Genomic DNA, 13,663 nt, shown 5'->3' with positions numbered 1-13,663 from the left:
GGCGGGCAGGGACCCTCTCTAGACAACAAAGAATAACTCGACACAAGTTCAGTGCAATCAACACACAGGACGTAGGGTATTACGTGATCTAGCGGCCTGAACCTATCTAAATCATGTACCTTGCATCACCATCGACTCCTTAATTCTCGAGGACAATCACCGCACAAAAGACCGCCTTGGGTACTCTCTAGGCGGGTTGCTGGTCTAAAACACCGATAGTTGGCACGCTAGGTAGAGGAAGTCGTCGAGTTTCTCCACGTGAGATCGATGGCACCAGTCATCATCAAGCCTGCTTTCGCCTTTGAGGCAGGCGCAACCTTCATCTTCAGTTCCTAGCTTTGCATCGCTGACGCTACTGGATCTTTTCAATGCTGCATCATCAGCAACCAGGGAAAGAAGCGCCTCGACGAAAACTTTTTTCATCAAGAAGCTGAGGATTTCGTCGAGAAAATCCAAAATTTCAACATCAATGACATCAAGCTCGACTACGGCTCGAACTCAACTCTGACTCGGGCTAGCCCACACAGGCTGACATCCAAGTCATCTCGCAGGTCAACTTCAACTTGAAGTCGATTCTCGCTCAGACTCCGCAACGCAGCCGTGGTCCACGAAGAACTCCTCACTCGAGCCCAATCCGAACTTGAGTTAGTCGAGGACCGCGACTACGATTCGGACTCCATCCAAGAGATCCCTTTATCAAGCCCAGCTCAAGGCTTGGTAATTACTTTGACTCTACAAGGAAGATTCATTTATTGGCCTGGGATGAAGCCATCTTTCCTGGCCCAAGATTACGAGTCACACCTAGTCGCTCACATAGACAACCTCTCGTATCAAGAAGGAAGCACTATAGAGATTGCAACATCAAGCTCTGGAAGCTACTACCTAGATAGAGAAATCTTTGTCATCACATCACCAAACAACGATGCAGGTGCCAGCCATCAAAAAACTCCTCGACGGGCTACACAACTCAACGATGTTTCACAAAATGAATCATCAGCCGACGCCCCGCAAAATGAAACCTCTGAATAGAGAAATCAAAGAACGGTACGCAATGCTGCCTGAGCATACCATCGCCAACTACTAGCCATGAACATTCCTATCGTGAACCTCGAAAGAGCATTCGACGCAGTGCAAGCTCGAGAGCACAACACTCCACTCGCAGCAATTGCCTCAATCAATCTCATATCAACTCTCATACCTCACAATAGAGATAACGAGTTAACAGCACAACTTGCAGAACAAGCCTACAAATTACTCGATAAGGAATCGCCAATCCCATCTATCCCTCGCAACTCAGCCCACCAGGATGGCAGCAGAGACATTGCAGTCTATGAAGGCAATCGCGACGCTCCAAGAAATAGTAACGAAGTAGTCAACCAGATAAGGCAACATAGAAAAAGGCAAAATAGAGATGAACGTGAGGCCCCAAGCTGAAACAAGGATGCATGAGAGGCTAGCTGCACCAATTCTGCAAAAGAGCCCTCACCATCGCAGAGCTGATCGCAAAGCCTCAATCTTCAGTGACCTAAGAGAGGTAATCAATAACAACCGTCGCCGCGAACATGAACACGAAGCCAATGACTATGATCACTTCCCTGCTTTCACTACACAGGTAATGAAGACTAAACTACCCAAGAAGTTCAAGCCAACGGGGATCACCAAGTACGATGGCAAGCAAGATCCAGTCCAATGGCTATGATGGTACTCACTAGAAGTTCAAGCAGCTGGGGGAAAGGATGATACAAAGGTCATTCACTTTCCCATATGCATGGAACCCGCGTTGTTAACATGGCTCGAGTCACTCAAGCCCAAGTCAATCGACTCCTTGGAAGACTTGACAAAGGCTTTCACCAATAATTACGCGGGCTTCATGTCTTGCCGAGGCAACAAAATTGATCTAAACCAAGTCAAACAGAAAGAAAGCGAGACACTTCATGACTACCTACGCCATTTCTTCGAAAAGAAGGCTACACTAGTCGATATTTTAGAAGCAAACGTCATTGAGTGCTTTCAAAATGGCCTCTATGATCATCGAACATACCAAGACTTTGGCAGACGTCATCTAGCCACCATTAAAGATCTCAAAATCATGGTGCAACAATGGGCAGATGAAGAAGACAAAGAGTGTGAGAGATTCGGCTCTCATCGCAACCACGGTCACGACAACAATAACAACAATCATGAACAAGATAGAAACCACAACAATGATACTCGAAACAACTACTCAGGTAATCAGAACTGCAAGCCCAAACCCGAACACAGATACCATTGTAGCTCTCACCTCAGAATATTCCAAGGGTATCGAATCCATGGGAACATGTGTGCACTAACTCTATACTAGTCGGTCCAAGGACACATCAAGGTAGGTGGCGAGGGTAGAGAGGATTCCTAAAGATAGCCCTATAGGTGAGTTAGAGGTCGATCTCTCAGATAGAACTTGCTTCAGGCACCAGCTTACCCCTAATCTATCAGGAGACTCTGGCCAGTAGTTCTACGAACCCAGCTCTATGCTATATCCGAACATGGAGGATTACAAAGGACCAATAAGGCTATCACCACCTACGGCCTACCTCTAGAAACCTGTGGGATATAAGGCAAACAAAGGATAACCGTTAGGCTGACCGTAGTCTAACTATATCTGATATCCCGTAGCAAACTATGGCACTCTGTATAAATACAGAGCAAAGAACCCGCAAGGAAGAGAACTGATCTCACTCAAATATAATCACTACTAAAACAAACAAATCATGAATAAGAACTTACTTTACTTGAGCTCAGGAAGAGGTACAAGCTTAGGGAAGAGCGTTGACGGACCCGACCCTTCCCCGAACTACCCCTCACTTTCTCCCTACTCTAAGCACTAGCTAGGCAACGCTTCACCTTTGCAATGGAGCTCTAATTCTCTCTTGGTTGGTGTGTCCTTCTATTTATAGAGGGGAGGTGCCTTGGGAGAGTGGAGTTCATCCAAGCATCTCAAGGGAATCTTAAGGCAATATTCTCCTCCAATTCTTCTCCTTGTGCCACCTAGCAGGATCCGAGGCTTCAAGGCGGTAACTCCCAGTGAAATGGTCATAACTGCCTTTAGGAAGCCACTAGGAGTCGACACATGGAAGCTAAGCTCGAGGGAGCCAGACCGCTTCTCCCACCACCCTTCATTGGGGATGATGCCTGGTGGGCCCTCAAGTCGGTCCAGGGTGCCCACACCAAAATAAGGCAGTTTACCCCCTGATGTGGGATCATGGATCCGTGTGCTCTTTCCTTATTGGCTGGAGTTGTGTTTCTTTGCTTCTTGGGTGTGTTTCCTCCTCCTTTCTAAGTATAAGTCACCTGCATAAAAATATTCACCAACACTTATGGAAATGGTTAGTAATTAACCCTACCACTGCTGTTGATACTCATCTTTTATGTGTTTATGCAGGAGGTGACGGTCTAGATTTGGAACTTAACAACCGTCAACAGCATAGCTTCTTGAACATAGCTTTCGGCATCACACTCACACTCATGCGAAGATCACATAATGCTCTTTCGAACATCAGCACTCCAATTGAACACGAGATGGTTGGACATCCTTGGTCTCTTTTCTTCTTGGGAGCTTGATTAGCGATCGCAAGGCTGCACTCTTTTGTCATTTTTTTATATGGTATATAGTGAACTACAGGATCTCTCGCTTGTCCATAAGTATATCCTTGAAGTAGCAAGCGTAGGTTGGAACTTGTAGAGCGTCCAGCAGTGGCATATTGATGTTCAACCTGTGCACAACTTCAACAAATTTTTCAAATTGTTCGTCAGTTTCACCTAGACAATGGTGTGGCTTTCCTGAAAAAATCTTGGTGTCATCTTGATCAACCATCTCAAACTCTGGCTCTTCTATCTCAATTTCCAGAGCAGGGGTAGGTGTCTTCTCCTTTGAAGTCATCTCTACTTCAGCAGCTGGTTTAGACTTTCTAGCTCTCACCGGACATTCTGGATCTTCTGTTTCCTTGCCTAAGCGAGTTTGAATAGCTTTTGCTGACTTTGGATTCCTTGGTAGTCCCAGCAATTTTCCTTCATTGCTTGTAAAATGCCCAGCTAACTGTGTCACTTGAGTCTCCAGCATCTTCATCATGTTCATTACTTGGTGGTTCGAACTTCCGACTTCTATCACCTTGCTATCAATATTTTCTAAAACCTTGTCCATAGCCTTGAACTTAGTGACAGTGTCTTTTTTTTAATCATGCATTGCTCCTCCATGAACTCCTTCAGCTGAATACATAGAGGCACTGTGTTCTGGATGGATGAGCTTGCATTGAATTGAGGACTATTCTATCTATACTGAAAGTTAGATGGTGGAAACCATTCTCCCTTCTTCATGTAGTCTAGAAACTTTTCTTCCTCTGAACAGTTCTTCCTAACATGGCCGTAGTCACCACACTCTTCACATGTTAACCTTGCTCCTGCTGGCTTCAAGTCTATAGCATGAGCTTCTTTTATCTCCATCTTCTCTAGTCTCCTCATCAGCGAGTCGATATTTCCTTTGAGTAATTTATTATTCCCCACTTGCAACACACGTTGAGAATTTCCAGCTGGTTGAACTGGGAACAGGCACCTAGATGATGCCCATGCATTGTTGTCTGCAACCTTGTTGAATAACTTGAAAGCTTGAGTTAGGGTGAGGCCAATAATTGATCCTCCAGCCGATGCATCGATGATTACCCTTGATGCTAGCGTTAGCCCTTCATATATAGAATTTCTTGACTAGATCCTCCCTTGGGAACCTATGATTTGGAATTGCACGGACGTAGTCATTGAAATGCTCATAGGCTTCAGCAATGTTCTCAGAAGAATATTGAGCAAAGGTAGCTATCCTGCTGTCAGGCATGCATCCCAGGCCCACGAGTAGGTCCTGTGCAGCCCACTAAGGGACATATTGGACACAATCAAGAATAGGGGGCTACGCGGCAAGAAGCGTATCCCACTCAGACTAGTTAGGTGTGCATATAGAAACTACTCGGTCTACACCGAGTAGAACTCTGTAATCGTACCCGACTAGGATTCAAACTTGTAACCCTGCCCTCCCGAGTATATAAGGGCGGGTAGGGACCCTCTCAAAGACAACTTCTTCAACTCATCCAAGTTCAATACAACCAACTCACAGGACATAGGGTATTACGCGATCTAGCAGCCCGAACTTGTCTAAATTGTGTTCCTTGCATCACCATTGACTCCTTGATTCTCGATGGCCCTTACCGCACAAAAGACCACCTAGGGTACCCCCTAGGCGGGTTGCCGATCTAAAACACCGATAGGTGGCGCGCCAGGTATGGGAAGTCGTTGAGTTTCTCTGCGCGAGCTTGATGGCACCTGTCGTTATCAAGCCTGTTTTCACCTTCGAGGCAGGTGCAACTTTCATTTTCGGATCTTGGCTCTGTATCGACGGCGACGCTGGATCGTTTCAGCGCCAAATCATCAACATCCAGGAGAAGAAATCTCTTGACAAAAGCCTTTCTCAGCCGAAAACAGAGGATTCGGTCAGGAAAAACCAAAATTTCAAAATCAACAACACCAAGTTCGACTACGCTGCAGACTCGACCCCAGTTCGGACTAATCGCTCCCAGTCACTTTACAAATCAACTTCGACTCCAAAACGGTTCCCATACAGACTCCGCAATACAGCCGAGGTCTACAAAGGTCTCCTTACTCGAACTCGACTCGAATATAGGGAGGACAAGGACGACGACTTCGACTTGGACTATGTCCCAGGGATCCCTCTATGAAGACCAGCCCAAGGACTGGTAATAACTTCAACACCGCAAGGCAAATTCGTTCACTGGCCAGGAATGAGACCATCCCCTCTCGCCCGCGACTACGAGTCACGCCTTGTCGCTCATATAGACAACCTCCCGTACCAGGAAGGTGTCCCACTCACTTCAAGCCGCGAGGAAAGTTCCACAGAAATTGCAACATCAAGTTCTGGAAGCTACTATCTAGATAGAGAAGTCTTTGTCATTACTCAAAATAACAACGCGGGTACTAGCCAACAGAGAACCCCTCGATGGATAGCACAACTCGACAACATCTCAGAGGACGAGTTATCAGCTAACGCCCCGCAATATGAAACTTCTGATCAAAGAAACCAAAGAACGATGCACAATATTACTTCAGATTCTGAGTCTTGGCTGGCGAATAATGTTCTGCTATGAAGGCCTTCATCAACTCATCCCAATTCTAAATTGTTTCTAGTGGTAGAGAATAAAACCATTGAAGTGCTATCTCAAGTAGAAAGTAGGGAAACAACCTTGCTCTTAGTTGATCCTTGTTAACTCCATCCATATCGAAGGTGTTGCATAGCTGCGTAAATGCTTGTAGATGAAGATTATCGTCCTCCTTGCTAGTGAAAGGTGAACTTTGCACCATCCTGAGTCTTGAAGTATCGATGGTGAACGGTTGTCTGATGCCATCCAACTCGTGGATAGGTAAATCATTGATGTTCGGGATGCACAACACCCCGACAGTACACTCTTCTTCAGGTCAATCTCCCATTACAGGTGCTTCCGGTACAACTGGCACAACTTGCGCAACTGGCACCCCTCTTGGACTTGCTGTTCGTGTCGCCTTTGAAGAAGATGATGATGTTTCCGACACTTCCAATTCTTCTTTAACAGCTGAGGCTTCAATCTCTAGCTTTCTTGCTTGTGCTAAACATCTCCCTAGTCTGTACAGTTTTTCTGGATCATCCACAAAATTTTTCAGTTTTTGGGAGAGGTAGTGGTCCATCTTCTCTTAGTGTTAGTGAAAGCAAACACATATATACAAGCCTAGATCTGAAATTTTTATTGAGATTGCACAAAAACATAAAGATTAAAAAGAAAAGACTGAAAAAATAATGAACAAAAAGTTATATCTACAGATGCATAGTTAAACTAGAACTTGACTATTAGTTCCCCAGCAACGACACTAGATAAGCATGTTGATGGCTGTTAGCATGCCAAGTTGTGAACCGCAAGGACGCGGATCGGTGTAGATTTTCCCTCAGAGTATTCCCCCAAGGTTTATAAATTCGTGGAACTTATAGCACAAGATCTATTTCAACTAGCATTGGTAGCATTAACTTGGTGTTTATGAGAGATTCAGATCCAATCTACTAAGCATATATAGATAGATAACAGATAGAGCAGAGGTAACCAATCTAGAGAAACCTAGACTATGCATATGTTGTAATTCAAAGCATGGATACAAAAGCAACACATACATGATCCTAGTAAAAAGCACATTTAAATCTACACCTTCGGTGCAGATCTCGAAACCCCCCACCTTACACAAGAAAGATCGTGTCACGATCACCTCTATCAGTGCAAGCAGGTTAAGGGCATGATCAAAAGAACATTTTATACTCATCGATAGACATGCAAATCTAATCACCACGACCACATGAACATCCTAGGCAATCTATCATCAGTTCATCGATTGAAAAGCATGCAAACCTGATAAAGCAAAAAACCATCGAAGGAGATACTTAGATCGCTAAGAACATGAACACATCTATTACTTCACCATGAATGATTGTACATCACAAGATCGCCATTGAGATCCTACCTTGATCTTGATGACTCCTAGCTCCAGAACTCCAGCGTGATCTTCCTCGCAGGGTGATCACACCGATAGAGGTTCAGCTACGCCAACCCCAAACCATTGCATGGCCCTCGGCTCTACGGAGAGGTGTCCCTCAAGCTCCTTTTGCTTCTCTGCTGCTTCACGTCGAGTACGTCATCTTGGATATCGAGCTCGGTGGATTTTTAGGGTATTTATAGTCCAGAGAGTGCATGGCAAAAATTGGAAGGCAAGGGGGTGAAGGAAACCCCCAAGCCGATCGGCTTGGGAGGGTTTAGGCCGATTGTCCTGGGCCTTCCTTTTGCCCTCTCATGTCTTGCTACATCCCCAAGTCTTCTTAAATGCTTAGGAGTCTTATTTTCACTTGCATGTAGGCCTAGCACGTCGGTAGCTTTGGGATGAGATTGATCTTCAATAGCTTTCCAAATCTTCGCTTGATCTTTTTTTAGTCCTCTTTGATCCCCAAGTGGTCCTTGCCATATCTTCACAACTTAGCCCATAAGTCATCTCGGAGGATTGCTTGCCTTATGGGCGTCAGGGGGCGCTAGAGGGCCCTAGATTGATCGGCCTGGGCTCCTTTGGGCCAATTAGCCTAGGCCCTTCCTGAGCCCCATTGGCCTTCATCTTCTACTGGTTCGTTGCTCGTTCAGTGCTTTATCCAAAAATATACTTTTAGGTCCAATTCCCTACAAAAATAGAAATATCCTCCAAAATATGTCGCTCATGCGAAAATGATCGGTTTATTAGGTGTGATCAATAGTTTAGGTATTAAATTCATGTCATTATTTAAGATAAATATGGGTAAGAGTCGGTCGGGGCGGAGTGGAGTCGCGGCATGGTCCGCGTGGAACGGAGTTGCATAGGCGCTGGCGGCGTTGTGAGCTGAGGCGGCACAACATGGTCACAAGGGATCTGTTGTTCCCCTTCCACTTTTTCTTTATCCCACTCCCTCCCACCCCGATCGGCCTTGGCTGGCAGGCCATGCTGGGTTTCCTCCCAACTCTCCATACTCGAGTGTGCGCTTGCACAAAGAAGTCCAACCCGGGAACGTCGCGTGGGTCCCGCAGGTATGGTGGGCGGATATGATTACGCTTGGTGCAAAACATTTAACACTGGTGGAAAAATGACCTTCCATCCTCAACAAAAATCTCGGTTGTTTTGGACCCAGGACTAAAGAGGCTTTAGTCCCGGATCTAAATTTTATAGTCCGTGGAGGCACCTTTAGTGCCAGTTGGTAACACCAACCGGGACTAATGGTGATCCTTTAGTCCCGGTTGGTACTAATGGTGATCCTTTAGTCCCGGTTGGTAACACAACTGGGACTAAAGGGTCCTCCATGAGTTACTACAAAATGATTGCATCCCCCACTCGGTCAGATGTGCTGTGTAGGCGAGATGGTAAGGAAGCTACACGCGAGACTTGACTTGTGACTTGCGAGGTGCGCGTGTGTGGGAGCCTCCCAGAAATTTCTAATTTTTTTAGTGCAAAATTCATTAGTCCCGGTTAGTATTACCAACCAGGACTAAAGAACGTCGGGACCTTTTAGTCCCGAATGATTGGTCCCAGTTGGGAAAACTGAGATCTGTGAGGTTTCCCAACCGGGACTACTGTTTGTTTCTCTACTAGTGTAAGTTTTGGCAGAAACATTTTCTTTCTATCAACTTTCATAGGTCCGCATCTTATCCTCTCTCCCTAAAAAGTGTCAAGTGGTCCGATGTGAGGGGTACGGTGGGCCAATCTGGGTGAGAAAGATTTTCAATTACGCACCGCGTATATTTCGTGTGACTTGTGACTTGCGAGGTGCGCATGTGTGGGAGCCTCCCAGAAATTTCTAATTTTTTTAGCGCAAAATCCATTAGTCCCGGTTAGTATTACCAACCAAGATTAAAGAAGGTCGGGACCTTTAGTCCCGAATGATTGGTTCCAGTTGGGAAAACCGAGATTTGTGAAGTTTCCTAACTGGGACTACTACTCGTTTCTCTACCAGTGTAAGTTTTGGTAGAAACACTTTCTTTCTATCAATTTTCATAGGTCTGCATCTTATCCTCTTTCCCTAAAAACTGTCAAGTGGTCCGATGTGAGGGGTACGGTGGGCTAATCTGGGTGAGAAAGATTTTCAATTGTTTTCGTTCTTTATAGTGTAGATAAATTAAAAAAATGCATAGAATATGGATTTAATCCTTTTGTTTAACAAAATGTGGCAGTTGGAATAAGGTTTTAAGATCACCAACAATTACTTTCTCAAAAAATCAGCAATGACACTGATATAGTCATTGCATATGTTTTTTTAGGAACATTAGATGCCTTTGGTACTGTGTATCCGATTGCATTACCCTTGTCTTGGAGGCAACAATACTGTTGATTTTCTCAAAATGTGGCGGTTGGGATTTCTGGCGCTATTCAACCGTGGAATCCAATTCCCATCCTGGTAATTTGGCACAGGTTCTCTGATAGAAAGCAAGTTAATTAGTATTGCTGTATAAAACATCTTGGTTTTTTATTGACTGGATGGACGTTGGAGGGATCTATTGGGTAGCCCACCATGTAGCCATCTAGATTCTCAGAATTTTGCCTGCCATTGAAGACTTGAAGCAAATGAATAGCTGATGGCCTGTGTCTCATCAAAAGATTGTGACCCACCATAGTAAGTTGGGTAACAGTGGAGTTGTTAGCTAGGCACGCTCTTTATCAAACGAAGAAACATTAACAACCAAGCACGTGTCCTGGCTAAATTATCATGAAATAATCGTAAGACATGTCTGCGTTTGAGCTCTTTATGTGCTTATTAACACGGGCCATCCTATAAATTGGTGATAGCCTACTTTGCCATAGTTTCATACGAATGCAACAGGGCTGCTATCGATCCACGTCCATCGATGGCGCCATCCAACAACTGCACGCTGATCGCCTTGCTGCTCGTCGCCTTCGCCGTGGTCCTCCAGCCATCTTCGGCGATCAGAGTCGTCGAAGGAGCTCTCGCCAGGGCCACCGCGTCAAGCGCCACTGAAGCTGCAGCGCCGTCGTCTCCCGACGGTGGCGGCATCCCGCCGCTGCCGCCGCAGCCGAGGGAGTGCCGGCCGTGGCTGATGCGGATGATGCCATGTTCGGGCTTCATCACCAACTCCAGCGTGTACGCGCCGGAGCCCACCTGCTGCGACGGCTTCAACTCCATGTTCAGCTACGACACGGTCACCTGCCTGTGCCACGTCGTGAACGGCGACGTCGGCCGGCTCCTGCCGGCGCCGATGATCCACATGCGCATGGTGGAGCTCTTCTCGGTGTGCGGCCACGACGTGCCCGTCGAGATACTTGCCGCGGCATGCAACATGAGTAAGTCAGCTAAGCTGCTCCTAGAGTCCTAGCTGCTGCGGCCTCATGCTTAGTGTATAGATAACTGAAAAGTTATATATATACTTATATATATACATGTATATTACAAGTATGTATTGAAATGAACCTGTACCGAATGTTGATTCGAGTATTGGAACAACTAGCAGTGGACGATGTGCCGCCGATAGACCTTCCGAGTCCTCCGCCGTCGACGCCATTGCCGTTGCCAGCCGCCAGCGCCATCGCCGTCGGGTATGTGTTTTTTTTCTTTTCAGTTGCCTTTTTAATTAATTTCTTCTAGCAAGTTGGAATCGTATGATATGATCTATCAGTTACGTTCTGACCAAATACGCACATCTGATTGTGTTTTGCAGCAGGATGGCCATGATTAACTAGCAACGACTCTTCGGTATATTAGTAGTATATATGTCAAGGAACCTCCTAGCTTCCTTATTTAGGGAGTGAAGTAAGTTGAGAATAGGGTCAATCTACGAACAACTCAACTAGTAAGTTTATCTTCTGGCCTTTCGAATTCGAAATAAGATAGTAAGTATGTTACGTAACGCTTTTATTCTGGAGAAATGGCCGAGGTAATATAATCTTAATAAAAGTGTTTCCTAAACTAGTGGTAGATAATATTTCCATGGTCAGGTTTATTATCCTTGAAAGCTGGATTTCTGAAAATATATAAAACCTCCGGTGTTTTGGCATGAAAAGCATATCTAGCTAGGAGTTCGTCATCTCACGGAGTATATGACTGGCACAACAAGAAACAGATGTAAATTGAATGGATTTTTTGAATCATAAACTAACAGATTGATGGCACGGTGTACATTATCATCAAGACATCAACCTCCAGCTAGGATTGCAAAGTTTAATCTTAAACATTCCCAAGTATGATTTTGTTCTAACTGAATTTCTGTTGCTCCTGCCGTGAGGATATGGGCCGCCGCCATAGGTGGAAGTTTGTCTACGTAAACAACAAGGTTGTTGTTTTGTTATTATGTGATGGTATACTAATTTGAAGTCGTTTTTTCGGTACTACAGGATTCAGAACTTGTTTGTCTGGCATACCTTCGAAATCTTATTTAATTGGCGTGCGTGTGGATTTGAGCGTTCACGTACTGCATATATAGCAATCGGATCACGGAAACTCCTACTATAGTAGTAGTAGCACTATTCATGTTGGATAAAAAACAAAATCATTCCAAGCAGCTGAAAATGTTCCCATATTTGCCATCTTAGATTTAATAGACACTACGGGAGACAGAACTTTTGCCGAGTGCCTGGGGCACTCGGCAAAGGCATGAAAACACTCGGCAAAGCCTTTGCCGAGTGTAACACTCGGCAAAGGGCACACGGCAAATCTTGTGTCGGCAAAGCCTAGTTTGCCGAGTGTCAAAACTCGGACACTCGGCAAACATGTTGCCGACGGCCGAAAAACACTCGGCGAACAGATGGACTCGGCGAACCGTGGACTGACGGCGTCGGGTAACGACGAGTTTGCCGAGTGCCAAACGGGTGGCACTCGGCAAACACCTAGTCTTTGCCGAGTGTTGGCACTCGGCAAAGACAGCGAGTTTGCCGAGTGCCACGCGCCTGGCACTCGGCAAACACGGTCCCTTTGCCGAGTGCCGGCTCCCGGGCACTCGGCAAAGCCGGCTATGTTTGCCGAGTGCCGGCTCCCGGGCACTCGGCAAAGCCGCCCCCTTTGCCGAGTGCCGGCTCCAGGGCACTCGGCAAAGCCGTCCCCTTTGCCGAGTGCCTTGACCATAGCACTCGGCAAAGGACCTTTCCTACACCTGGGAAATGCCCCTTTGCCGAGTGCTATGGTCACGACACTCGGCAAAGGCCCCTCTGTTTCGCGGATTCTTCAGTCATGAAAAGCTGTTGGATCCTCGGTATGAAAGGAAGATACCGTAGAACCTTCACAGGAATTGCGAGCTGCTTTTTCTGACCGTCACCAGAATCAACCTCCAGAAATCTAGACGATTCACACTTCACACAGTATTTTGCTTCCGCATACTCTTTCCTAAATAAGATGCATCCCTTCGGGCATGCATGTATATGCTCGTATGGCATCTTAAGTGCACGAAGGAGTTTCTGTGCCTCGTACATGCTCTTTGGCAAGATGTGACCAACCGGGAGCAGGCTTCCAAAAACTGTCAACATAATATCAAACGCGTCTCGACTCAAACTAAACTGAGACTTCACAGCCATTAGGCGTGCAATGGCATCTAGCTGAGAAACCTTGGTATGGCCGTGAAGGGGTTGCTGTGCCGCAGACAACATTTCGTAATAAGCCTTAGCGGTAGCCTCTGGCTCCTCCTCCCTACGTGCCTCTTCGAAGTGTGCTTCATGAAAGTCATTCAACATGTCTCCCACCCCGGCATCATCATCAAATTCCTCGATTCGTTGTCTCAAGACCTCCTCTCTCCCTCGGTCAGATTCACCATGGTAGATCCACTGGTGTAGTCTGACGTAAATCCGTTCTTCACCAGATGTTTGCCCATCTCCAGCTTGGTTTGCCGACGCATGTTTCCACATTTGCTGCACGGACACCAAGTCGATCGAGCTCCATTGACACTTGCAAACGCCCGTTCCAAGAAAGCATCCGTCTTGTCAAGCCATTCATTGGTCAACGTATTCTGACTAGTGCGACCCGTGTACATCCACTGACGATCCTCCATCCTCTACCATTTAAATAAGTAATACAAAATTCACATGGCATATACACGTTCCTATA

The 13,663-nt window shown here is 46.0% G+C and overlaps 1 protein-coding gene across 1 annotated transcript; it reads left to right on the top strand.

Annotated features, from left to right (window-relative positions):
• The first annotated feature begins 10,441 nt into the window (after positions 1 to 10,441).
• Positions 10,442 to 11,951, top strand: LOC101772354 (non-specific lipid-transfer protein C6). The gene is made up of 3 exons (XM_004956095.1): positions 10,442 to 10,917; positions 11,085 to 11,169; positions 11,292 to 11,951. Exons 1-3 carry the CDS (start codon positions 10,464 to 10,466, stop codon positions 11,311 to 11,313), a joined length of 561 nt encoding a protein of 186 aa, XP_004956152.1. The 5' UTR covers positions 10,442 to 10,463; the 3' UTR covers positions 11,314 to 11,951.
• The last annotated feature ends 1,712 nt before the right edge of the window (positions 11,952 to 13,663 follow it).

Source organism: Setaria italica, chromosome II, assembly GCF_000263155.2.
Source record: "Setaria italica strain Yugu1 chromosome II, Setaria_italica_v2.0, whole genome shotgun sequence".
NCBI lineage: Eukaryota > Viridiplantae > Streptophyta > Magnoliopsida > Poales > Poaceae > Setaria > Setaria italica.
The sequence above is the reverse complement of the archived record's forward strand: the minus strand, read 5'-3'. Positions and strand labels throughout refer to the sequence as shown.

Coding starts and splice junctions, on each gene's coding strand:
- LOC101772354 (XM_004956095.1), top strand. CDS start 10,464: ATGGCGCCATCCAACAACTGCACGCTGATCGCCTTGCTGCTCGTCGCC. Junction 10,918..11,084: donor TGCCGCGGCATGCAACATGA/GTAAGTCAGCTA, acceptor AACAACTAGCAG/TGGACGATGTGCCGCCGATA. Junction 11,170..11,291: donor GCCAGCGCCATCGCCGTCGG/GTATGTGTTTTT, acceptor TGTGTTTTGCAG/CAGGATGGCCATGATTAACT.